We start from the raw sequence: 27702 nt of genomic DNA on the forward strand, positions 1-27702 counted from the left end.
ACGTCAATTGCTACCGGCGAACTTAAATGTTGTAGGTAGATTCATGATTTGACTTGTTACGTCGCGCGTTCGCACACTTCGACATGGCAGTTGCGAGCGCGTGACGTCCCCGTAACAAGCAAACAAACCTACGCCAGTCACTACTCGGCACTCACTCGTCGATTATAAATTGTGGGTATAGGAATTTATTATGGGGCGAAAAAAAGTTAATAGGATTTATTCTATGTTTACGTACGACGAAGAAAACAAAAAATCTACGTGTTTAATGGAGGGCTGTAATGCAACCATCAAGGTAAGTGGTTTTCTCTATTCCAATATGTATTTATATTATAATATTGTGCAGGGTAACTTCGCAGGTATTGTTTTCATTAAACAGCGATAAATGCGTACTTAGCCACCCTCTTTATTATACAAGGTTTTTATAACTTTTTCTTATATCACAGATCACTACATAGTATAAAGCAAAGTCGCTTTCCCTGTCCCTATGTCCCTATGTCCCTATGTCCCTTTGTACGCTTAAATCTTTGAAACTACGCAACGGATTTTGATGCGGTTTTTTTTAATAGATAGAGTGATTCAAGAGGAAGGTTTATATGTATAATAAGATCCATTAAGTAGTGGAGAAGTACTGTTATTTTTGAGGTTTCTAATGTGATGTCGTAAAAAATTACATTTATTCCGCTTACATTGCAAACGCAGGCTGAACCCTACGAGTTTTATCAAAATAATGTACTAAGTATTATACACATTGAAAAGGTCTACAGAAAAGTCCGCGATGGTATATGTCTATCTCTTATGGATAACCCACAATAACTTTTTTTTGTCATTTACTTTTTACGACAAATAATGGCTAATTTTCGAAGCGATTTTAACCAATACAGCATTAATCCTTAACCAATTAAATACCATGGATACATTGTTCATTTAATATAGATCTATATGGCCCTTTACACCGTATGATTTAAGTGAATATTTTCGAAGATATTACAGATTTAAAAATTGCGGGACGTAGCGTTTGCGGCCGCCCGGCTATGTATTTTATACCCGTGCGATGCCGGAGCGGGCCGCTATATTTTTATACCTATACAACGTTCACAATTTTTCTGTAGTGTATTTAGTATCAGCATTGCACCCGTGCGAAGCCGGGGCGGGTCGCTAGTGTAGTAATAAAAGAGACTAGCGCGCTTCGCGTGCCACGTATTTGTTAGATTTTTAGGTACCTAGTTGCTACAATGGTTGCTTGGTACCTATTTCATTTTGTCGGTGTTATTAGTATGGCATACGTATAGTTTACGTAACTAAGTACTTACGTAATTTTAAACGGAACGAAAATACCTACTTGATGCGTAAGTGTGGCTATCGCGGGTCGCTTATTAATTTCGTCATTCTAAATGAAACTTTTATCCAATGCAGATAAATTTAATATTAATTGACTTTCGCGTACCTAAATTAATTAAGTAACCTGTAGGACAACAATATTATGAATATGTTTTATTAGATTTCTTTTAATTTCCGTCCATACATACCTATTATATATACATACCTAGGTATTATAAATGCGAAATTAACTCTGTCTGTTCGTCTCATACTTTTTGCTATCATTTTCCATTATTTCAAATATTAAAATAAATATTTCTGCACATTATCTACATTTTATTTTCGTTTTCAGGGTAACCATGGTGCAAACTTGTTACGTCATTTTTATTCTCAACATAGAGCAAAATATGAAGAAATTCACAATGCAAATTTGGCAGCTAAAGAAATCATGCCACCGCAAACGTCGAATGTCACCAAAAGTGTAATGCAATGCTGCACGAAACTTGTAACAGATCATGGTCGTCCTTTTAGCCTAATTGAAGACAAAGCTTTCAGAGACCTAATTAAGTTAATACCAGGGGTTACAGAAAACCAGCATCAAGCAATTAATATCAAAAATGTACGTTCCAGTATACAGGATATGGCTCACGAAATTCGCGGAAAGATTAGTAACGAGATCAAAAATAATCTACTTGCAATTAAAGTAGACGTTGCGTCCATTAAGTTGCGAAGGTTTCTGGGACTAAATATACAGTATGTTATGGGTAAGTAGCTAAAGAATGATTTTCAAACTAAAGTTAAAACATACTTTTTTTAATGTTATTTAAATTTCAATTTTAGATGGAAAGATTGTCCTTCGAAATTTAACTATCAAAGAATTGCACGATAGAAATACAGGACAGTATTTAAAGGACAATGTAGTCGATTGTCTGAGTAGGTACGGTATAGACCTAAACCAAATTCAAACAATCACTACTGACAATGGAGCCAATATGATAAGTATGACTAACCAAATAAACGAGGCTGCGAGGGAGTCAATCAACCAGTCGGTAAGCGAATCATTTAGTGAATCGGACATCGAAACGGACGGTGAATACAACGAGGAGGACTCTGCTTTTGTCCAACAGAGTTTAGAGTTAGAGATTGGCACAGGTAGCACATCTGGTATAGTTCGCACGGTTACAAGCATACGATGTGCTGCACACTGTCTACAGCTCGCCGTTAAAGAAGCCTGTCAAGAAATAGAGGAATTTCTTGGGCATTGTCGAAGAATTGCTCGTAATTTACGTACGCCCAATATGGCAATGCGTTTAAAAATACTTAAACTACAAAATGCAGTGATTGATACTCCAATTCGATGGGATTCTACCGTAGTTATGCTAGAAAGACTGCATGAACTTAAAGATTTTTGCATCGTTAACTTAGATTCTGAACCAGAAGTCATTTGGGATTCAATTGAAAATTATTTAAATATCCTAAGGCCGTGCAGGATTTTATCAAAAAAATTACAAATGGAACAACTGACTTTTGGCGATTTCTACATTGCTTGGATGAAGTGTCGCCTCGAAATCGAACAACTACATAGCCCTTTTGCCCAGCGTTTGCTGTCCTGTTTAAGAAGTCGTCAAGAAACACTTTTTAGCAATGAATACTTCCTTGCAGCTCTTTACCTGGACCCGAGAGTAAATGCTACACTTACGACAGCACAACAGAACAGTGCAAGGGCTGTGTTAGTTGAAACATATAAAAGGTTAACTAATTTAAAAAGAAGAACGACTGCAGAAGCGATTTCAGAACCTTTCAGTCCTGGTGTTAACGATAGCGTTGTTCCAGGAACTTCAGCAGAACATGATTCATCAAATGAAAATAACAATTTTGACAGCTACCTTAGACAATATTTTGTGACTAGCAGACATATAAATATGGATGAGCAGAATTTACAATCATTAGAAAGAGAAATCAATTTTAAGTTAGTTGCATTTCTACAAGAACCAGTATTACCATCAAAACGTAGCATTTTAGAGTATTGGGAGCAAAGAAAGATGACTGATCCATATTTATATAATCTGGCAAAAATAGTTTTGGCGACACCACCGACTAGTGTTAGTGTTGAAAGGCTCTTTTCGTCCTTGAAATTTGTACTTAATAATCTACGTATGTCACTAAATGATTTAATAATTGATGATATTTTGATGGTGAGAAATAATCATTTATTTTCGTTGGAATAAATTTGCTTTGTATGAAGGAATGTTCATTATTTTTGTATTACATGTTATTTAATAAATAAATAAAATTCGTTTATTTCAGGCCACATCCATACTAATATTATAAATGCGAAAGTAACTCTGTCTGTCTGTCTGTTACTCAATCACGCCTTAACTACTGAACCAATTTGCATGAAATTTGGTATAGAGATATTTTGATACCCGAGAAAGGACATAGGATAGGTTTTATCCCGGAAATCCCACGGGAACGGGAACTATGCGGGTTTTTCTTTGACTGCGCGGGCGATGCCGCGGGTGGAAAGCTAGTAGCCCATATAGTATTAGCAAAATCTTATTCTAGTGTTAGTATTACAATTATTACCTACATACATTTATTTATACAGTTTAATTTAAAAACCCAATTTTTAAATCTCCATAAAAACATTTTTTTAAGTTAAAAACGATGTTATTTTCATGCGATGATTGTTGCATTGTTTACTAATTCAGTTTAGAAATAAAACAATCTCATCAATTATGTATTTTATTTCAAAAAAGAACACTTTACACGAATCTTCTGCTTTTGATACAGTTGATTGTAGGTTTAATTACATAAATCAATAAAACATGAATAAATCTAAGTACTATTAATTTATTTCAGTATCAGTAACTCCAATTTGGTCAGTATGAAAACCTTTCACGGTGTTCAAAAAGTTTAATATTTTTACGTAACATCTTGTACGCATACATGGTAAGATATGCTTTAATTCCTCTTTAATGAGATCCGAAAAATGTTCATTCCTTTGGTCTATTTCTACTTTAGAATGTTCTGAACAAGACAAACATATTTTATTGTCTTGTTTGGACACCACTTCTACTTTGACTTCGTTTTTCTCCGAAGTACACATATTTGGTTTCAACAAAGATGGAGATGCAGGGCGCTTCCAATCGTAATCTTCTGAATCAAAAGGGTACGGAGATTTGCTTCGCTTTAATCCTGGAAGAAATAACTAAATAAAGTAAAGACGGAAGCTAGTTAAAATTGCGTCAACATATTTAATTCAAAATAGACTCGCCTCTGTTATTCATCCTTCGTTGCCAAATTTCAGTCCTTGTAGTCCCGCAGTACAAACTTTGGAGAAGACAGGCGGCGACGTTGGGAACTTGAGTGCGATTAAAGAATTTTGTAACTAAATGACTTCGCAACGTCCAGCCTCCAGGCCCATCGAGCGAGGGTAGCGGGGGCCGAGGATCCTTATGGAACTTGGTTTTAACCGGTTAATTTTCACCACCAAAACCAATATTAATGAAAAACCGGTATTTCGCATAAACCGGTAAAAACCGGTAAAGTGCAACCTTTAACCTAAATCAATTTCGGTTTGGGGTCAATGACCGAAACCGGTTAATAATTTCAACCGGTTTCCGAGCCCTGCCCACAACTGTGGAGGAAGGAAGGTAGAATACCTCCATCGAATAAGTGAAGTTTCTCGACATACTCGATTTGCCGGCCGGCCTCAATGAAGATTGTCCGAAAGTTGTATATGTGCTCTGTAACGAAAAAATTTCGCTAGCGCGATTCAGAGTGAGGTGTCGTACAATATACCTAATGAAGTTTTTCATCTTTTTATTTTACTGCAAATACAAAATAAAAATTAAACAATGGTAATGTAAATTCTAAACAAACTACTACCAAAATACAATTAGAACAAAAATCATTTGACTTGTTTATTTCACCCAGAGGCCAGAGGCGGCTCGTGACAAAATTGTATACCTAGGTGTTCACTTGAAATAAAACAACGAAAATACAATAGCGTTCGGGATGATTTATTACAAAAAAATGAGCACCACATTTTATAAATGTCTATAACACTAAAAATTACAAAGTACAGGCTATTTCAAAACGAATTCAATGACTAGGTATCAATAATTAGTAAATCACCGAATTTGCATTCGCGAGCGTAGGTATCCATAGTGTTTGTCACTGACGGTCACTGACCTCTATAACTTATAGTTATAGAGGTCAGTGGTGTTTGTTGTGTAAACATGTATGTATTTGAGTAGTTAGTAGCATATTATATTCTGAATTTCTGATCCATGCCTATTCACTCAAAACTAATAACACTAATGATTTGTAACAGTAAATTATTTCAATAGGTAGGTATTTGAACATTTCCCAACAAGACGTAAGAATAATTATTCGTAGGTATACAAGATACAATAACAAATCTAATACACTATTTATTATTTTATTATTTACTAGCGGTCCGCCCCGGCTTCGCCCGTGGTACATGTTTACGTTTTCTCTCCATAAGAAGTAATAGCTAGAGAGCTAGCGCAAAGCTACCTGTATGTATTTGACCAGACCTGGATTTTTGTGTGTTGATTCCCCTATACCTACTATACATGAGATGAGGAGTCACTAAGCCCAGAGTGGTGGACGGGGCGCGCGCTTAGGTAAGACAGGTGGAAATTTTTGGCGAACTTTGAAACCATTTGACCACGTCTGCCATTTTGATATTTGAAAATAGATTATTATTACTATCGGAAAATAACAATGGCAGACCATTATCACGCGGATAACATTCTGGCAGACACTTATGAAAGTGCTGAAAAAAATACAATTTTGAAAGTATTTGACCAGATCTGCCATTATATATACATATATTTTATTTATTAGGGTCTTAAAAACTTATTTTCGAAACGGCAGACATTTTCATTGCGTACAGACTTCAGCAGACAACAAAACTTTACAGACTTCAGCAGTCAACAAGACTTAGCTTCTACATGGTCAGATGTATATATGTATTACGTTCCCTGACCTTACATCAATGATTTACTTTATTAATGTTTTTATGGTCATTTACATTTAATTTTGAAAACTATGGAATAAAATTTATAAATTTGATGATACAAAACTAAATATACATTTGTAAAGAATCTCAAATATAAAGTTGTGTTGCAAATAACAAATCATCATTTAAATATTTAGTTTATTTCTTTATTTAAGAAACAATTAACAATTACAAAACAACATAAAAAAACACGCATGCATTTATTGAAATGTTCATTCATCATCACTATCGTATGGCGTTGTGTGACTCGTCTTCATAATCCATTGAATCGGATTCTGTAAAAGTAAAACGTAAATTATATAATAAAAGAAATGAGTCATTATAAACTTACCTAGTAAGGCAATGCCTTTGATGTCGCACGATGCCGCCGCGCCGCCAGTGTAGGTACTTCTGCTGCTACATGAAGATATGCTAGGGTTGCAACAAATGGGAAATAAAACAATTGTAATTATTACTATTATGATGTAATCATTTATTCATATTATGTACATTCAAAACAATTGCTATTATTAAATCTGATGTAATTATTTTTTCATAAATATATAATTATTATTAATTATATAATATATTGCACTGTGAAATATTTACGTATCACTTTATTTTTGATGTTCTTAATTGTCTTTTATAAAATTTAAGTGACGCATTCGCATTGGGATCAACAATCCGATAAGAAAAGAATGGAGACAACATATACATAGCTTTGATTTCAATTCTACAGATACAAAATATACAATCTATCTAAAATGATACAACGGATGTTTCCTGCGTTTTCTCGTCAAAATACCGAAACAACGTAATTATTGTATAGTAGTTGGGCGTGAAAGTAAAAAAACAAATGAAAAGTGTTTTCCATATGATTATTTATTAAATTTACGCGATTAAGAATAATTTCAACGATACAATTTAGTAACCGAGAATTCAGAGGATTAAAGAAAATACCTGCCTGATCATTTTATCAAACTCTAAAAGAATTATGGTTATTTCGCATCACTCGGTTTATTAGTTTGGTAATAATTATTAAAGGTAGTTACAACCCTAGCCATTGAGTCGAACGGTAGGCAACACAATATCGACTTTGTGCGGGTACATATGGTACATTTCTTCTTGCTGTGAAGCGTAATTATTATTAATAAGATTTTTTAGGCTATTTTGAATCAGCTGTTCTAATTTAATTCTAGAAATTTATTAAAACGTGATTTTTTTAAAAGTATATTATGAGTTTATAAATACCTCAACCAATAGTTATTGTGTCCTATCCTCATTTCTTTATATCTTGGTAGTTAACTAAAGTGTTAAATTTACATAACCTCAACAACAACATTTACACTGCCACTGCACTAAAACTAAACTAACTAGCTCTCTAGCTATAAGAACCATCCTCGTACTTCAAGGGATATAATAAAAAAAGAATTATCGAAATCGGTTCAGCCGTTCTCGAGTTATGCGCTTACCAACACATTTTGCGATTCATTTTTATATATAAGAAGACTAGCGGTCCGCCCCGGCTTCGCCCGTGGTACATGTTTACGTTTTCTCTACATAAGAACCATCCTCGTACTTCAAGGAATATAATAAAAAAAGAATTATCGAAATCGGTTCAGCCGTTCTCGAGTTATGCGCTTACCAACACATTTTGCGATTCATTTATATATATATATACTAGCGGTCCGCCCCGGCTTCGCCCGTGGTACATAATATTTACGTTTTCTCTACATAAAAACCATCCTCGTACTTCAAGGAATATAATAAAAAAAGAATGATCGAAATCGGTTCAGCCGTTCTCGAGTTATGCGCTTACCAACACATTTTGCGATTCATTTTTATATATAAGAAGACTAGCGGTCCGCCCCGGCTTCGCCCGTGGTACATAATATTTACGTTTTCTCTACATAAAAAACCATCCTCGTACTTCAAGGAATATAATAAAAAAAGAATGATCGAAATCGGTTCAGCCGTTCTCGAGTTATGCGCTTACCAACACATTTTGCGATTCATTTTTATATATAAGATAAGATTATGTGAAAATAACCAGGAAGGTGAAAAACATATTTACGAAAACATAGTAACATAATATGGCTGTCGCTACAATAATTATATTTCAATTTTATCTTTTTATACCTAGTAGAACTGGCCGACGAATAAAAAAAATCGTATTAGAATAAATACAATAAATTACGGAACAAAAAAAGGATTGTAACTGAATTAGGTATGTTTGTTTCTGGGCGCACCGTTTTCGACGACGCGACGCGCGACGTAAGCGTATAGGTATAGGTACCTACTTTGCTAAAACAAACTAATAAAATTGTGTGTCTGTCTGAAAATTCGGAAAAGCATATTTTGCAAGTTTGTAATTACTTTGATAGTTTACCGATTTATAATAATTGTAATTGTAATTGTATAATATATAATTTGCAATGTGGTGAAATTTCATAAAAATCACGGGCCAATTTTTTGTTTTGAATCCCACCGAAAATATAATTGCGTTATTAGAATAATTAATTACTATACCTACCCACGATCAATTATTACAATATAGTCTCAAATGCATACTAGAGAAATATTGCAATTTGATTCAATTAAAATGCATAGCATACAAAAATAAATTCACAACACAAGAAATTCCGCGCGCAAATCATAGCGCGTGTCAATGAAATCAAGAATGTTTTATATCAAGCCGACGCGGACGACGACGCGACGCCGAACAAAAGTACCTACGACGGACGACCACGCTTCGAGTTGCCAAACAACATGAGTAATAAATTGTTTACAAAAAAAACAAGTTTTCCATTTTTCTGTATGAGTAGACAGAACTTCAAAACGCCACCTGCTACGGTTTATATTATGAACGATTGTTATAAAAATAAAAGTTATATTTGTTGGTGTAAACTATTTTATTGATCAATAATTTTGGAATTTAAAATTGTCAACATTGATTACAATAAAACGCAGTTTTATTTTATTACACTATTGTTTTTTTTATCAAAACATGTATTTGAAGTACCATATAATATTATGCTGATCCAAGCATTTTCACTCAAAACTTATATCACTAATGATTTGTAAAAGTAAATTATTTCAATATACATTTCATAACCAACATGTAAGAATAATTATTATTATTCCTACCTACAACAACAAACCTAAAACACTATTTACTATGGGAAAATAACCAGGAAGGTGAAAAACATATTATTATTTACGATTTCGACGCACTCGACTTTTAGTAAAATATAGTAGGGAAACATAATATTATGGTTTTGATTTTTGCTACTAGTATAAGAAAACTGCGTGTTCAAACTACTTGTTTGTCTGTCTGAAAATTCGGAAGTACTTTGGTAGTTTACCGATTTATAATAATATTGTATACCTATATCGTTGTTTAAAAAATATTCAAACACAATAAAATATGATATATGTACTGATTTATCACTGGTTTCAGTGATGAACTGATGAGTCAATTATAGCCACTATACTTTCGTCATACGTGTGTATGATTGATGTGATTTGCAACGTGGTGATATTTCAGAAAAATCACGGGTCAAATTGTCCCACCGAAAATATAACTGCGTTATAAGAATAACTATACCTACGATAAATTATACATAATACAATATAGTCTCAAATGCATACTAGTGAAATATTTTATTTGAATCAATAAAATAAAAAAATAAATAAAAAATAATAATAATACAAAAATAAATTCACAACACAAGAAAATCCGCGCGCAAATCATAGCGCGTGACAATGAAATCAAGAACTTTCGAGCCGACGCGGACGACGAAGGAGCCTAACAAAAGTACCTACAATCATAGGCGGCTCGTGACAAAATTGTATGGCCGTGTTCACTTGAAATAAAACAACGAAAATAGGTACCTACAATAGCGTTAGCAGTACAAAAAAAATGAGCACCACATTATAAATGTCTATTTATACACTAAAAATTATAGAGTATTTCAAAACGAATTCAATTATTATTTAGCAATAATTAGAAAATCCCCGAATTTGCATTAGTGATCGTATTCATAGTGTTTGTCTACACTAATATTATAAAGAGGAAAACTTTGTTTGTTTGTTTGATTGTAAATTGTAATGAATAGGCTCATAAACTACTGGACATTTTACCAATGTTTGCAAGTTTGTGATTACTTTGATAGTTTACCGATTTATAATAATTGTATACTTATATCATTGTTTAAAAATATTCAAACACAATATGATATAGGTACTGATTTATCACTGGTTTCAGTGATGAACTGATGAGTCAATGTTAGCCACAATACTAATCACTTTCGTCATACATGTGTATGAACTATGATTGATGTGATTTGCAATGTGGTGAAATTTCATAAAAATCACGGGCCAATTTTTTGTTTTGAATCCCACCGAAAATACATATATTACTAATTGCGTTATTAGAATAATTAATTACTATACCCACGATCAATTATTACAATTTACAATATAGTCTCAAATGCATACTAGAGAAACATTGCAATTTGAATCAATTAAAATGCATAGCATACAAAAATAAATTCACAACACAAGAAATTCCGCGCGCAAATCATAGCGCGTGTCAATGAAATCAAGAATGTAATTTTATATCAAGCCGACGAGCGACGACGCCGAACTAAAGTACCTACAGTACCATTTACCTTCAGTGTACAATACAGTTTACAGACCTACGACGGACGAACAATAATGAGTAATAAATAAAAAAAAACATAGTTTCTAAGGTCATTAGTTTTATTTTATTTTATTGTTATTTTCTTTGAACGATTGGAAATGAAATTACTCAATTTTTACACAGAACTTTGATTTATTAGAATTATGCTCATTATGCATAAGATAACGAACGCGAATGCACGACATCTAGCGCGTCAATGTCTAAACATCGCCTTTCGTTTAGACATTGACGCGCTAGATCTGTAATAAGTATATAGTCTATGCGCTAGATGTCGTGCTTTATGTCGTGTTTCGCTTGGCAAAAGTCACGCACACTACTGTAGAAGTGTCAAATTTTTCCGGTATTTTACTGTTGTTTTTCTAAGTAAATATTGTAAATTATTGATTAAAAAGGTCGAACGCGCACACATTTCATTATAGAGAAGTGATAAAATGATTAGTTTTAAAGAAATAGTGTCTGTGTTAAGTGTTTAGAGGTAATCAAAAATGTATGGAGGGACGGTCGGAACATCAACCTTAAACAAAAGGACAAATTTATTATAATCACACGTGGATAATTACGCGCTATTTTTGTCGCTAATATTTTAATATCTTTACTAGCTTACCGCCCGCGGCTTCGCTCGCTTTGTCTAAAACCTTATATATACTAAAACCTTCCTCTTGAATCACTCTATCTATTAAAAAAAAAACCGCATCAAAATCCGTTGCGTAGTTTTAAATATTTAAGCATACAAAGGGACATAGGGACAGAGAAAGCGACTTTGTTTTATACTATGTAGTGATTATTGAATAGTTTCCACAATTATTTTTAATTCCATGTGTGCAATTGCGTGTACATTTAAGATTTGTTTCTTTGGCCATTTTCTTTAAAGCGACTTAAAAAAAGGTGGATTTTCTCAATTAGACCGTATTTTTGCTAGTCTGTACAGAAATTGAACCTGGGAACTTACTACCCTGTTAAACTTTCACCTAGGAGGCGGTCAACTAATAATTTCATCGTAAAATGAATATTCTATTTCCCCACCTCCATTACATGTCCCGACTAGTTTCCCAGAGTTGAGCAAATATCCCTGGTGTAAAATGTTTAAAACTTGCCTTTGAAGGAACAGTTATTAAAGGAGTAAGTTAAGGAAAAATTGCCACTGCAATTGTCACACAGAGTAAACGGGATTTCTCTAAAAGGCTAATAAATTAATTTAAGGTCAAATGATCAAAAGTTATAAAATTACGAATAGGATATTTTAATCTCTTTATAAAAATAAAATTCTCCAGTTACCATACTCCTCCGAAACGGCTGGACCGAAACTCATGAAATTTCACCTATTGGGTAGATCAGAGATTCGACCAACATACTATTTTTCATACGTAAGTAAGGCATAACAAAGATTACCGAGACAGCTAGTAGAACTATAAAAAAACTCTTCTGATATATAAAATACTAGTTTGTACGGATTTGAATGTGTCTTGTTATTTGAAGAAATGCTGACTGATTTTGGTAGATTTATTATGCACATAGATTATGAACGGGAGGGGTGTAAGGATTTTCCTTTCCTTTATTTACTTGAATCACCACGCAAGCGAAGTCCTGATTTAAAATGGAAGTAATAAGTGTTATTTCTGTATATTTTGAAATTAAGCCTATGATAATAATTTGTGTGGTGTGTGTGTGAATGGGTGAGGAACGAGGACTGAAGAGGGCATACTTGGGACGACCCCTGGGCCGACGGCCGGTTGGACAACCTAAGTATCGCTGGCGCGATCGAGTACAGGCGGACCTGCGCGTGCTACGAGCCAATATTAATTGGCAAGAGACCGCTCAGGACCGGGGAAGATGGAGAGCTCTCGTCTCAGAGGCCAAGACCCACTTTGGGGTTTCAGCGCCAGAGGAGTAAGTATAAGTAAGTAAGTAAGATAATAATGTAGCGGTATAAGAAACCTTCCTGGAAATCTTCGTTGTTTAACATTTAATTTTTAAAGTACAAATCATAAGTATCTACATTACATTACAAAAGCAAAGCAATTACAATCTAACCAACAGCAGATACCTTACATAACCAATGAATGTTCAACCACCTATTCCCTCACCTTGTAGCAACGTTACAAATTACATTATAATAATGGCTATCCATGCATCAGGCGCTAACAAGCATCCATGGGTGCAGATGCATTGGAACGAGAAACTACTAATTGGGCGACAGAATATAATGGCTGTCCTTTGTCCATATACAGGGTGGTCTATACCTTGACATCAATATTTTACGTACATAAATATCTATACATATATTATCAAACACATCATAGTATAATAAAGGGATTATAAATACTATGAATGCTTAAATTTCGGGTGTTTTTAATCTACACAAACAAGCCTCCCCATGTCTGTTATTTCCTAAATATCAGGTAACATATTATTCTGTTTTTTTGGAGTGAATATTCAGGCGCGTTGAGAGTAAAATTTCAAGTTCATGGCAATACCATCACGTAAGGGAGTAAAGCGATGATTTTGGTATCTTTGAATCTTACCAAAGAAGTTTCACTTCTGACACATGTGCTCGGCACACACGCTCATTTTTTATCTAGACTCTTCACATAATGGGCTATTAGAATATACCCCACTAGCAATGCCCTGCGGTTTCACCCGCATAGATAGCGATATCGTGACAGTGAAAAGTCTTAAGGTCGGACTATAGGTTTAATTTTTCATCACGTGAAAATCACCTTTACCCCGTCCCGCACTACGGCCTGCTTGAACAGTATACCTACTATTTTCTGTAGATTGACACTTTTAAAAATTCGTTATATCTTTTGAATGGAATATCCAATTCTTTTCATTTAAAAAGTATTTTGCTGGTATTGAAACAGTCTATAATAAAACATCATTTAATGGGATAAGGATTAATATATGTGTATGGATAACATCGTTTGATTACTGTCGGCACTTCTATTTACTTTGAAAACGTAAAAAAGTTGTTGTAGTAACATAACTACTGAAGATGGACATATGGTATCGCGGACTTTCTTGTAGATATTGATCCATTCTATAATACCGTAGAACATTTTTTTGTTCTATCTTCAATAGATTCCGCAGCGCACGCGATGACAGGAGTTTTATTGAGGAATTTTTTACACTTTGGGTTGCATTATTGCATTTTTGGTGAGGATCTCTAATTTTTTTGAAAATGAAATATAGCCTATGTTGCTCAGTAAAGATGCAGCTTTCTAATGGTGAAAGAATTTTTGAAAACGGGTCACAGTTTATGCGTGAAAACCATACATACATACATACTTACATACATACTTACAAACTTTTCCTCTTTATAATATTAGTATAGATGTATGATAGCCGATTTTTCTTAGTTTATGAGTTATGATTTTTTAAAGCTTTCTTCACTAAGAAATTCAGAGGTACTAAGTATACAGAGGGTATATTCTGATAGTCCACGATGTGAGGAATTTAAAAAAATATCGACGTCAAGGCTTCGGCCATCCTGTATATATACGATTACGATGGTAGGTAGGACCATAGGTTCGCATGGTTAAGTACCTTTGATCTCCAATACAGTTAATTATGTTATCAGAATGTTATGTTACGGTTGAGAACACAAATATAGGTTCGGGCCAATCATAGAGGGATCTATAGCAAGATGTATTTTGTTACGAATTTGACCAAAATCGATCAATTCGCTATTGGAGTTTGGAGTATCGAATGTTATTCCTCGATTCGTAGATAGAATTCTCGTAGAGGCATTTGAAGTTTGAAAATATTCTATAGTTATGACGGTATACATGCAGTTTACATTTTAATAATCGATTCAATCCTTCAGTAAAGATAATATTAGAAAGATTATTTATATGACTACTAAAATCACTACATAGTATAAAACAAAGTCGCTTTCTCTGTCCCTATGTCCCTATGGCCCTATGTATGCTTAAATCTTTAAAACTACGCAACGGATTTTGATGCGTTTTTTTTTAATAGAACGAGTGATTCAAGAGGAAGGTTTTAGTATATAATTTATTAGGTTTTAGACAAAGCGGGCGAAGCCGCGGGCGGTAAGCTAGTATATTGTAAAAATATTTCTTCATTTTTCATAAAATCAATCATACGTAGGTAATATTATCCCTATTTCATAGAACTATATTTTTTAGAAAATATGAGTTCAGTGCAATCAATTCTAGGTATAAGATCTATCGTTAGTCACTTATTCATTTCTAGTGAAGAACATAATATATTTCTAGTTAAGTGCCTACTATATACGATCCATCGTTCATTGCATTAAAAATCTACGAATAAAATAAAGGTACACACACAGATTTGTTAAAAAAAAGGTTTCAAAAATCATAGTACTTTAAATACGTTGTTACCCTATGTTTCATAAAGTAATAATATTATAGTATTCACATTAGTTAATTTTTTATATTATGAAGATACACTGTTTCAAAGCTAAAGCCATGTTTACACTCAATATCTGTTACCGTTTCTGCCTAAAACCGACACTACAAATATCAGATAATGTCAGTAACAATATAAATAGAGCGTAAGTTTTTGTGTGAGTAAAATTTGACAGCATAGCCATTTATTTTATGGAAATCATAATATGTAGTGTGAACGTTTCTTTATATTTAAAATATGTAGTTGTGGATTTACGATTATAATATATTTAGTAGAAACCTCTAAAAGTTACTTAGATTTTTATCAAACTTGATAGAGCATTGGTAAAAACTTCAGATTTTTGTATATGAAAATTATGAGCCTCCAAACTCAATATTTAATGAAAAGTCTCGTCTTAATTTTAGTTTTGCTTATATGTATACTTATTTATTAAAGTGTAAATAAATAAAAAGACGAAAAGACAAAAGTGTCATCATAATTTTGGTCGTTGACACTTAACAATTTCATCAATGCAGATTTTTAAAATGAATTTTCTTTTAAAAGGTGCTTACTAAAACTTTGGAATTCAAAAGTTTTTAAAATCTCCACTGTAATCTGCTTTCTTTTCGTAATTAATGTAAGTGGGAAATATTGATAATTGGTGATTTTTAATTGTATTTGTGTCCGATTGGATTAGGTACTGTCAAATTGTTTTGAAAAGGTAATAACTGTAAAAATGCGCGTGTTTGTGAGGATGGATGTAACTCTTTTACGAAAAGTCTACTGGGCGGATCTGAATGAAACTTTACAGTGATAATATTATATCATCAAAAAAACACAATTTGAATAACGCGGGGCAAGGCTAGTATGAATAAATAAAAATAAGTATAAAAAAGGGATGGTAACATTCTAAAAATTATTATTCTGACACTGAAAATAACTCAAATTTGCGGCGAAAATTTCGATACAATCTGACCACATCTAAAGCAATAATAATCATTACTGGATGTTAAATTTACTGACGAGAAAATTAAGTTTAGTTATTCATGTAAATTTATATTATGTAAAATGGACCGCAAATGACAAATTTTAGTTGGCCTTTTCCAACATAATTATTTAAAACATATATTATTTTCTAATCTAAAGAGAAACGTTTATCAACTTTAACACTTATGCAGTACGTCTATCTTGAAGAAGCTTATTCTTATTCCATATTTAAGCTCAAAGCAAAAAAGTTAAAGTAGGAAGATAATTAATTACTTATCTGTTATTATTAGCAAGATTCGAAAACCTTCTATTAACAAGTGTTCCTTCAGCCACAACTCTTCATAGAAATTTAAAATGTCTACATAATAATAAATAAATAATAAATAATAAATAATATTTCAGGACAATTTTCACACACGGCACGATCTGATCCCATACTAAGCTTTCGCTTGTGTTATGGAAACCAGATGGCTGATAAACATACATATATAATTTTAAATAAATACTTATATAGATATTATGTAACACCCAGACACAGAGCAAACATCTATGTTCATCACACAAATATTTGCCCCGGGTGGGAATCGAACCCACGACCTCTGGCTTGGAAGGCAGGGCCACTACAAGGTCAGTCAAATAATAAAAAGGTTCAAATAATAGGTCTGTAACAGACAGCAAAGGAGCCTGTAATAAGGTCCCTTTGTAACTGAAAAAGGCTCAGAATCTCGTTGCCAATTTCTACGCAATTGTTTGGTTTAAGTATGTAAATATTGTTTGTGTTAGTCCCGTGAACGGCTCAAAATAAACAGAAAGCAATTATGTATACTAATATTTTGTTGATATGCTTAATAATATTTTGGTTATGTTATGTAGGAGTTAAGGTGACCTAGTTAGATCCTTATGAGAGATGGTAAGATCTTCATCCTTGTGTTAGTGTATCACTTATGTTTTCTATTTGTCGTCATTTAATGTCGTTCATGATAAGCTTTAATGTTTTCCACTTTTTACACGCTTTATATTAGCTTCACCTGTATGTTTGTTTGTTTGTAACCGACTTCTTTGGGCACGATTTTGACCCACTTTAAACGGCCAGATTTCGTTCAAACTTTGTAGATTTATTGAGGACCGATGACAATACACTAATTTGATAAAATTATTCCATTTTTTAGTTCGGTTTCTATAAAAAGCGAGTTTTTTAGTTTTTTTAAACTAAGTATTATTATTTATTTTAATTTGAAAAGTGTTACACTGAGAATATTTCTGTTTATTAAAATCCATCTTCCATGTTTCCATCATTCAGTAAAAACTTAATCGTAAAATTTATGGAAATAATATGGCATATAATACAGCTTTACCACCACCCTCTGCCATAATTTTATGTTTTTATCTTGTGTTTGGTTGCCTGGAAGAGATGGCTACTAAAGCCATAAAGCCGCCATTTGTGCATGTCTCTCTTCTGTATATGTATGTATGTCTTTTTCCTGTTTGTAATGGTGTACAATAAAGCGTTTTCATTCATTCAAATGCTTGTAACATTGCACATTTTTATTTCTAGCTACTTACCCTTAATCATACTTATTAAAACCGTGTGCAAAACTGCTTATTACGTTATAATGGATAGAAATTTAAAAGGCTATACTGATTACTAATGTCTCATGATGTCTATATTCAAATACATAAATAATAAATGATGATGAAGGTACAGCATAACTGCACCTACTTAATACGTAACCTACCGAGCAACTGTCACTAAAATTCAGGGTAAAAATAAATAAATCAGCATTGCGTTTCAGAGAAAAAACAATTTAAAATACAAACCGTCGTCACGCCTAGAAGGGTCTCTTTCGCAGAGCAAAGAAAACTTCTAAAGTACGTTACAACTTACAAGCTTGCGTCGGACGCCTTTTTAGCGCCATTTAATTATCTTGGGATTTAAAACTCATAATATCCAGAGTGAATTTCACGAAAGGTTGACAATTTAAATGTTATATTTTTATGACGTTTTAATTAACCTGTTTCAGAGGAAATGTTTTACGGTTTTTGTCAGCTTTTTGTTGGGCTTTTACACGGCGACAATGAAATAAATCGCCTGGTGGCTTAGTTCCTCAATGTAATTGCGTTTAAATTCGTTTGTTTAGATAAGGCAGCACTCAATTTTTGTTATATAAAAATAAATCTTGACCGGTGTACAATATCAATAAAGATAAGTCATAGTACTTGAACACACAACACACAACAATTTTCTACGGTATTAACTATATACTAAGGTCACAGCATTCATTAATATTGAATAATTCGAATCTTGTAGTAAGAATTCCTGCGAAAAAATTTAAAGCATAATATGTCTGATTTCTCTCTGAAATTCAGATCTTCTCCTAAGTTTAAGATGTAAGATGTCGTCATACCTTTTTTTCACTATGCCAACTGATGCCAACGTTATCATTGTGGTGGTGATGACATTTTATCTACAATATCTATGTGTGCTATTTTACTTACAACCAAGCTTACAACTATTAAAAACAGTTAACAAATAAATTAAAAATTTATTCGAACCTCCGACTTTTTACAGCATGTAACAAACAAAGATTTATCAATTACAATGAACTGGAACACAATCAGCGAAACTTCACATACAGCCAGATTGTAGGCTAGTGTGGATATAATTAGTTCTGAAACTAAACCAACGGTGACATGCCTAATTGGATTTGTCAGTTTTGACCAAGTACCGAACTTTGCAGACCAGAGTGCATCCTCATTGTATAAGTTAGATATAGTTACGTTATACATTTGAATGAAACATATAATAAAAGCTTTAATTCTTTGGCATATTACGATAATTTAAGATGTTACATAATATGTATTTTGTAAAATTAAATTGTAAAACTGACATGATTAAAAAGAGCAACTATGGAGTTTCTTGCCGGTTCTTCTCCGTAGATACTGCTTTCCGAATCGGTGGTAAATGTTAAAAATGTGTAATGACGTTTCAAAAGTGCTTCTAGAAGAAGTCTAATTGAATAAATAAATGTTTGAGTTTGAGTTTACCTATTTATTTTATCTTTTAGTTCTGATGGTAATGTATATTCATTTTGTACCTACCACTTTCCTATTAATAAAACAATATATAAAAACACGAAGATGATTGACTGACTGAACTATCAACACGCAGCCTGAACTACTGGACCGATCGGGTTGAAATTTGGCATGTAGATAGCCACCTTGAAGGATTTTAATAAATTCTACCTCCAAGAGGATGAATGTTTTGTACCATACAAGTATATTAACTTTATTTTATTTTGACAACGAGGTAATCCCAGGGAATTTTTACATAGTCTGTGAAGTGTGAACCGAATCCGTTTAAAAAAATAAAATGTATGATGTGATTATAAAAATATCTTTTTCACATATTAGGTATATTATATAGTATTAAAATTAATGTACATAATAATAAGTGTATTTTATTTAATTAAATACCTAGAATGGAAATACGGCCCTGTCTGTATCCTGTTTCTCTTACGAAAATATAATTATATTCATTTATAAGATTTACAAATAACGTTTAATAATAATAGCACATATCAACACTTATTATTAGTATATGTAGTTAGAACCAACTAAGAACTATAAATTTATAAACAATAGAAAAAATCGATCACCAGGCGGGATTCGAACTCGCGTCCTTCACGCCAATCCGGGACGGACGCTTGAATATACATATATACATATACTAGTTTTCCGCCCGCGGCTTCGCCCGCGCAGTCAAAGAAAAACCCGCATAGTTCCCGTTCCCGTGGAATTTCCGGGATTGCGTCATTTTCCCGGGATAAAAAGTAGCCTATGTCCTTTCTCGGGTATCAAAATATCTCCATACCAAATTTCATGAAAATTGGTTCAGTAGTTTAGGCGTGATTGAGTAACAGACAGACAGACAGAGTTACTTTCGCATTTATAATATTAGTATGGATTCAACAGTTATCTATAACTACTTAATATGGCATTCTCTAAATAACCTAATTAGTAGGTAATAATGAGATATTTTTACTTTATTATTATTGTTTCGCATTTATTACGGATATTCTAAACTAAGTATAACTATCTCAGTAATTGTTTAACCTTGGTCTAGACCATGAATTGAACAGTTATATTATTATGGAGACGATTTCCTGTTGTACAGACTACAGTTTAATGGTATTATGTATTCAAGTATGTAAGATTGTTAATTTGCTTTTTTTATTCCGTGTTTCATGATATCTAAACCTATAACGAGTTGAAAGTTTCTGAACTTTGCTTAGTTGGTGTCGAATATTTATTTCTAAGGGTTTATCTAACCAAAGAGTAACCAAGTACCAGTTTCGTACCATTCATTATTAAGTATACCTACTAATAATAGGAAAATAACCATTATTATAAACACTTATAAGTTATAAAATAAAAGAGATATTAATTAGAGTAAATTTTCTTAAGGGCTTGGTCTAGTAGTGCAAACAAATGCATCCTGTCATCCTATATGTAAATAATACAAATGTACTAAGGGAAAGTTGCTCCACTTAATTTTTAAAAATTAAATCATTCGTATGCATAATTTAATATTCGTAATAAGTACCAAAAATGACAATTTGAAACAATTTTCGTGAAAATTACACCGGGTGATTTTTTTTTTATCAGTACACAAAATTTGCGAATACTTTCTATTGATATCTTCAACTTCATGTTTATATAACTGATCAACTTTTACAAAGAAATTTGGACGAAATATAAAAAAAATAAGCTTTCCATACAAAATGCATAACTCTATACTTTTTTTTCGACCTAAGTTTCTTAGTGAAAGTTGTTCAGTTTAACTAATAAAACGGATAAACAAATTTTGTATACATATAATAAAAAAAATGTAATGTTTGTGTTAAAAAATTATTAAATAGAAAAATACGCAAATGAAAACAAAAGATATTTATTTCTGACTAGCTTCCGCCCGCGACTCCGTCCGCGCGGATGTCAGTCTTCGCGTCTTCTACAGATTTATTATATAATGTATAATATATAGATTTATATTGATAAACCTAATAAATCTTTTGCTAGCATTCTGATGCTTTATCGGTTGCACTGTGTTCATGACAGATCATTAGATTGTATAAAGTTACATTAGTTCGTTAAGTTAATCATAGGTGGCGGTAATTTATTTTAAGCGTTTTTAAATCTCGCTATAGTTATTTTTTTGTAAGAACATAATATTAATTTCAGTTCAACATTTTTTAGTGGTAATAAAGATCAATCTGAGTACAAGGCTGGTTTCATTTAGACGAACCCCTACAGTACCATTTTAATACCGCGAATCGGGAGTGCAGTGAAGGTGTCCCACAGGGATTACCTTCTCGAACATTGGTCCAATCGAACCGGATCATACGGTCAATCGTACTAGAAAGGGGCAGTGGATCGCTGTCGAAAGTACGCGCGAGTGCAAAAGAAGACAGCAAGAACACCAGGCGGAGAAGACCAGTCAAGGGCAGCCGGGGCAGCGTGGAGCAGCCAGGGCGGCGTGGAGCAGCCAGGGCGGCGTGGAGCAGCCAGGCGGCGTGAAGCAGCAAGAACAACTTGGAGCAGCCAGGGCGGCGTGGAGCAGCAAGGCGGCGTGAAGCAGCAAGAACAACTTGGAGCAGCCAGGGCGGCGTGGAGCAGCCAGGCGGCGTGGAGCAGCAAGGATAACTTGGAGCAGCCAGGGCGGCGTGGAGCAGCAAGGACAACTTGAAGCAGCCAGGCGGCGTGGAGCAGCAAGGACAAATTGAAGCATCAGTGGTAAGCATAAGGTGGCGTAAAGCAGCCATGGAAGGTTCCATAAATACCTTAAAAAGTTTGCAAAATGTAATAGGGAAAAGCTTAGTCAATTTTAAAAAAAGTCCCAAGGAGAGAGTAACTCGAGAATACGTCGAAGCGAGATTGGAGCTCTTGGAAAAGGATTGGGGGAAGTTTTCCGACATTAACACGAAATTATTCGAAAATTTTGATTTTGACACCATCGAACAAAAAATAAGAGATATTTACGATAACACCGAAGACGTTTATATTACATATAAAACTTTATTGAGGGCAGCATTGGGTGGCTTTAGGGAAAACTATCAGGATAATCATAGACCGAACTCCTCCGATCCACCAGTCAAGTTGCCCAAAATTAGTATACCAGTCTTCTCGGGTAAGTATTCGGAGTGGACAACCTTTTCAGACTTATTCCAATCGTTAGTTCACAAAAATAAATCATTGGACAATGTCCAAAAACTCCACTACTTAAAGGGTCACTTGACTGGTGAAGCGGAGCAGTTGATTAGGCAAACGCCCATCACCGATGCAAATTATGAGCCATGTTGGCAGCTGTTGCTGCAAAGATATAGTAACAGGAAGTATCTGTGCAATTGCATCCTGCAGAGACTGTTTAGTCAAAAACGTATGAATGTGGAATCGGCTGCATTATTAAAAGAATTACTAGACACTACTTGTGATTGTTTAAATGCTCTCAAAAATTTAGACATAGATGTAAGCACCTGGGATGTTATTATTATACATATTGTTACATTTAAATTAGATACAGAAACGCGAAAGCAATGGGAATTAAATATATCTAGTAATAATTCTAAAAATGAATTGCCATCTTTTGAACAATTTAAGTCGTTTATTGAGAACCGTTTTCGTGCGTTAGAGTGTGTAGAACCAAAAAGGTCACCTGGGTATCAGTCGAATAGTACAGCGGCGCATAAACCACGAGCGTTGATCGCGTCGACTCCAAATTTAAGTTGTGAGTTTTGCACAGAATCGCATAAGCTCTGTTTTTGTAAAAAGTTTGCTAAACAAACTTTGGAAAACAGACGCGATTTTGTAGCTAAAAATAAAATCTGTTTTAATTGTCTGGGTAGTAATCACATAGTCTAAGAATGTAAGAAGCCTACTTCATGTAGACTCTGTCAAAAGCGGCATCATTCTTTGCTTCATCCTTCAGGAGAGGCTGAGCATAAAGGTCAACCCACCTTGAAGAAGCATGATCATGGAAGTACTAATGCGCCTATTAGTACTGATCCAATAGTTTCATGTTTTTCTTCAGGCGAGGTTTCTAAACCAAGACAGGTTTTATTAGCCACAGCGCTAATAAAAGCCGAGTCCAAAATGGGTCACTACCTAACGGTACGTGCGTTACTTGACCAAGGGTCACAGGCTTGTTTCATTACAGAGGCCACAGTTCAACTTTTGAGACTGAAGAAGATCCCAATTAAGGGCTCTGTTTCAGGTCTAGGTCATAGTTCAACCATGATAAAATACATGGTACATTTAACGATTCAATCCCGGTTAAATTCTGAATTTAGCCTAAGGTTGAATGCATATGTATTAAAAAATATTACTGCCTACTTACCAGAGAAGGATCTTAGTACAAGTTCCTTCGACTGGTTAAGTTTAAGCGATAGTAAACTGGCAGATCCTGAGTTCAACACTCCCAATAAAATAGATGTTCTATTGGGTGCTGACGTATACGGTAGTATCATCCTGGAAGGTATACTGAAAAATTCTTCGGGGGCTCTAGTGGCCCAGAACACTACCTTCGGCTGGGTACTATCGGGAGCTATCGAATCTGAAAATAATAGATCAAATAATATTAGAGCAATGCATTTACATATTCAAAATGAAGATGATGAAATTTTGAAAAAGTTTTGGGAAATAGAAGAAAAATATAGTACAAAAAAGTTATACTCACCGGAAGAAACAAAGTGTGAAGAGTTCTATACAAAAACCACTACAAGAGATGCTAGTGGTAGATATATAGTTAAGTTACCGTTTCGTGACGAGGATCCTCCTTGTACGGCTGGTAACTCACGTGCAATAGCTGAAAAAAGATTTAAAGCATTAGAAAGAAGATTAGAAAAGGACAAGGATTTGAAAGAAAAATACACAGAAGTTATTAATGAATACTTACGGTTAGGACACATGAGGCAGGTTAAGGACAACGATAATAAAAAGAATGAAGCAGTATACTTACCTCACCACGCGGTCATAAGAAACGACAAAAGTACAACCAAGGTACGTGTGGTTTTCAACGCATCTGAAAAAAATAGCAATGGAATATCTTTGAATGATACGTTAATGATCGGACCCACGTTACAAGCAGACCTCAAACACACAATTTTAAGATGGAGATTACATCCTATTGGATTAGTCGCGGACATTATTAAGATGTACCGTCAAGTCCTTATATCAGAAGATGATGCGATGTTTCAGCGGATCCTTTGGCGCGAGAGTCCTGATAAGAATATTGAAGATTATGAACTTATAACGGTTACCTTTGGAACAGCATCTGCACCATATCAAGCAGTTAGAACACTACATCAAGTTGCTTATGACGAGGGAGCAAACTACCCCGTCGCCTCAGATAAAATTCTAAATTGTTTTTATATGGATGATTTAATGACAGGGTCAGAAAGTGTTGAAGAAGGAATTAGAATTTACAAGTAAATGAAAGAATTATTAGGAAAGGGTGGATTCGTGTTACAAAAATGGAATAGTAATAATAAGGAAATATTGGAAAGGATCAGGTCAATTGAAGGGAATGAAAATATAGAACAAACACTACATACGGGAATCATAAATAATGAAGAAAAGGAAAATTTTAATATTAAGCTTGATAGTACAATAAAAATCTTAGGACTTACCTGGAACCGCAGCGAAGATAACTTCCAGTACTCGGTGAATATCTCGATGTCGACGACTGCACCTGAAACTAAAAGGTCAATTATTTCGGAAATAGCTCGTTTGTTCGATCCACTAGGCTGGTTAGCTCCTAGTGTGGTCATTGCCAAGGTTTTTATACAAAAGTTGTGGGTAGCAGGAGTAGGATGGGACGATAAGGTGAATGCAGAAATGATGGAGGAATGGAATGCTTACCGTAGTCAGTTGTCCCAACTTACCAGAATTCGGATTCCTCGATGGCTGGGAACAAGGTTGAACGATCAACTGGAGCTTCATGGTTTCAGCGATGCATCTAAAAGTGCTTATGCGGCGGTAATCTACCTTCGCATAATCGATGCCGAAGGTGGAGTAACGGTTTCGTTGCTGGTTGCCAGAACGCGAGTAGCACCCGTCAAACAGATTAGCATTCCTCGTTTGGAATTGTGCGGTGCGCTTCTGGTATCTAGGTTGCTTGCAGAAGCAGCAGATGTACTTAACATTTCTAAGAACAATATAACGGCTTGGACTGATTCCACAGTTGTATTGGCATGGTTGAATAGCCATCCAAGCAGATGGAAACCGTTCATAGCAAATAGGACATCAGAGATTTTAACCATCATGAAACCCACTCAATGGTATCATGTTTTATCTAAGGACAATCCAGCAGATTGTGCCTCAAGAGGCGTATTACCAAATTTGCTTATGGATAATCAGATATGGTTTTCAGGACCGTCGTTTCTCAAGCAGAAATGTATTGAGTACAATAGGCCAAAGGAAATGAGCACAGATTTAGAACAAAGTGTCAAGACATTTACTGTTGCTGTAAAAGAAGAAAGAGATATTACAATGTTAGAACGATTTTCATCTTTACAGAGATTAATACGGGTTATTGCCTATTGTCGAAGATTTTTAAGGGGATATCGCAGAAGATCAAATAAAGAGAAATATTTACAAAGTTTTGAATTGGAGGAGGCATTAGAATGTTGCATAAAGATTACTCAAAGGGATATATTTAAAGAAGAATATTTACAGTTAAAGAACAAGGGTGATATACTAAATAAGAATACATTAAAAGCACTATGTCCTTACCTTGACGATAAGGGTATAATCAGAATACGTGGCAGAATTGAAATGTCACAACTAAGTAATGAAACCAAACATCCAATTATTTTACCTAAAAGTAGTCATTTAACTCACCTAATTATAGCAAACGCTCACATGAAGACGTTGCACGGAGGGCCTCAATTGATGATTAATTATTTGAGAACAGCCTATTGGATTATAGGGGTTAGAACTTTAGTTAAACAACACGTTAGGAGTTGCGTTAAGTGTATTCGATTAAGAGCTAGCACTCAGTCTCCATTAATGGGTTCACTTCCAACAGTTCGTTGTACACCAGCTAGACCATTTTTGCATAGCGGTGTGGATTATGCTGGTCCAATAAACATAAGGACAACCAAAGGCCGAGGACACCACTCATACAAGGGCTACATATGTTTATTCGTGTGTATGGCAACTCGTGCCGTTCACTTAGAGGTCGTAAGTGACATGAGCACACCAGCATTTCTAGCTGCTTTTCGACGTTTCGTTTCCAGACGAGGTCACTGTGCCAAGATTTGGAGCGACAACGGTACTACCTTTGTGGGAGCAACCCGTGAGCTCCAGTCAGCACTTTCATCGGTGGGTGAACAGTTAGAAGCGAATAGTACCGAGTGGCATTTCATTCCTCCGCACAGCCCTAACTTTGGCGGACTTTGGGAAGCGGGAGTGAAATCCACGAAGTTTCACCTCAAGCGAGTCATAGGAGAAACCACCCTCACTTACGAGGAGATGAGTACTCTTCTTGCTCAGGTAGAAGCTTGCTTAAATTCTAGGCCAATCACAGTCGATACATCAGACCCTAATGAGCCTGCACCTCTAACGCCGGGTCATTTTTTAATCGGTGGACCTTTGTTAGGTATACCCGATGTATATAATTACTTAGATTCTAACGTGAGTTCGTTGAGTAGATGGCAACTTATTCAAAGAATGTTTCAGTCGTTTTGGGATCGCTGGTCAAAGGAATATTTGTCGAATGTAATGATAAGGTATAAATGGAAGTCCAAAATCAGCGAGCCTAATATAGGAGATATTGTCCTCATAAAGGAAGATGATCTTCCGCCGATGCGGTGGATCATGGGTAAAATCATAGACAAACATCCAGGTCACGATAAAGTTACTAGAGTTGTCAGTATATTAGTTAAAAAAAGTATTATTAAAAGACCTGTTAACAAATTGTGTATTTTATTAAGGAAAGAATAATTGTTGTATTATATTGTATTTTTGAAGATGTTTAAAGTGTATTTGTATAAGTTAAGTTATGCTATAGAAAGTGATATTGTTGCGTAGATAAAATGTTTGCGAGGTAAATGTAAGGAGATTAATTTAAGTTCATATATAATGTAAGTTTCAGTTTGTATAATTATTATATTTAAAGATGTTCCCTCAAGGTGGGCGGATTTTGTTTGTAAGGACATTTCCTCAATAAATGTCCTTGGTGGGCGGTATGTTCATGACAGATCATTAGATTGTATAAAGTTACATTAGTTCGTTA

At 34.3% G+C, this 27702-nt stretch overlaps 3 protein-coding genes across 3 annotated transcripts; all 3 read left to right on the forward strand.

Annotated features, from left to right (window-relative positions):
* Positions 1-476: 476 nt before the first annotated feature.
* LOC149911332 (zinc finger BED domain-containing protein 4-like) lies at positions 477-3925 on the forward strand. The gene is made up of 2 exons (XM_090115698.1): positions 477-2081; positions 2158-3925. Exons 1-2 carry the CDS (start codon positions 1766-1768, stop codon positions 3543-3545), a joined length of 1704 nt encoding a protein of 567 aa, XP_089971824.1. The 5' UTR covers positions 477-1765; the 3' UTR covers positions 3546-3925.
* An 18304-nt stretch (positions 3926-22229) lies between these two features.
* Positions 22230-24896, forward strand: LOC149911333 (uncharacterized). The gene is made up of 2 exons (XM_090120119.1): positions 22230-23193; positions 23497-24896. Exons 1-2 carry the CDS (start codon positions 22230-22232, stop codon positions 24894-24896), a joined length of 2364 nt encoding a protein of 787 aa, XP_089976245.1.
* Positions 24897-27410, forward strand: LOC149911334 (uncharacterized). The gene has a single exon (XM_090120215.1). It carries the CDS (start codon positions 24897-24899, stop codon positions 27408-27410), a length of 2514 nt encoding a protein of 837 aa, XP_089976341.1.
* The last annotated feature ends 292 nt before the right edge of the window (positions 27411-27702 follow it).

The sequence above is a fragment of the Colias eurytheme genome, chromosome 1 (assembly GCF_061535395.1).
Source record: "Colias eurytheme isolate Ceu_HAF_F1 chromosome 1, ilColEury1 Martin Lab GWU primary, whole genome shotgun sequence".
Taxonomy (NCBI): Eukaryota; Metazoa; Arthropoda; class Insecta; order Lepidoptera; family Pieridae; genus Colias; species Colias eurytheme.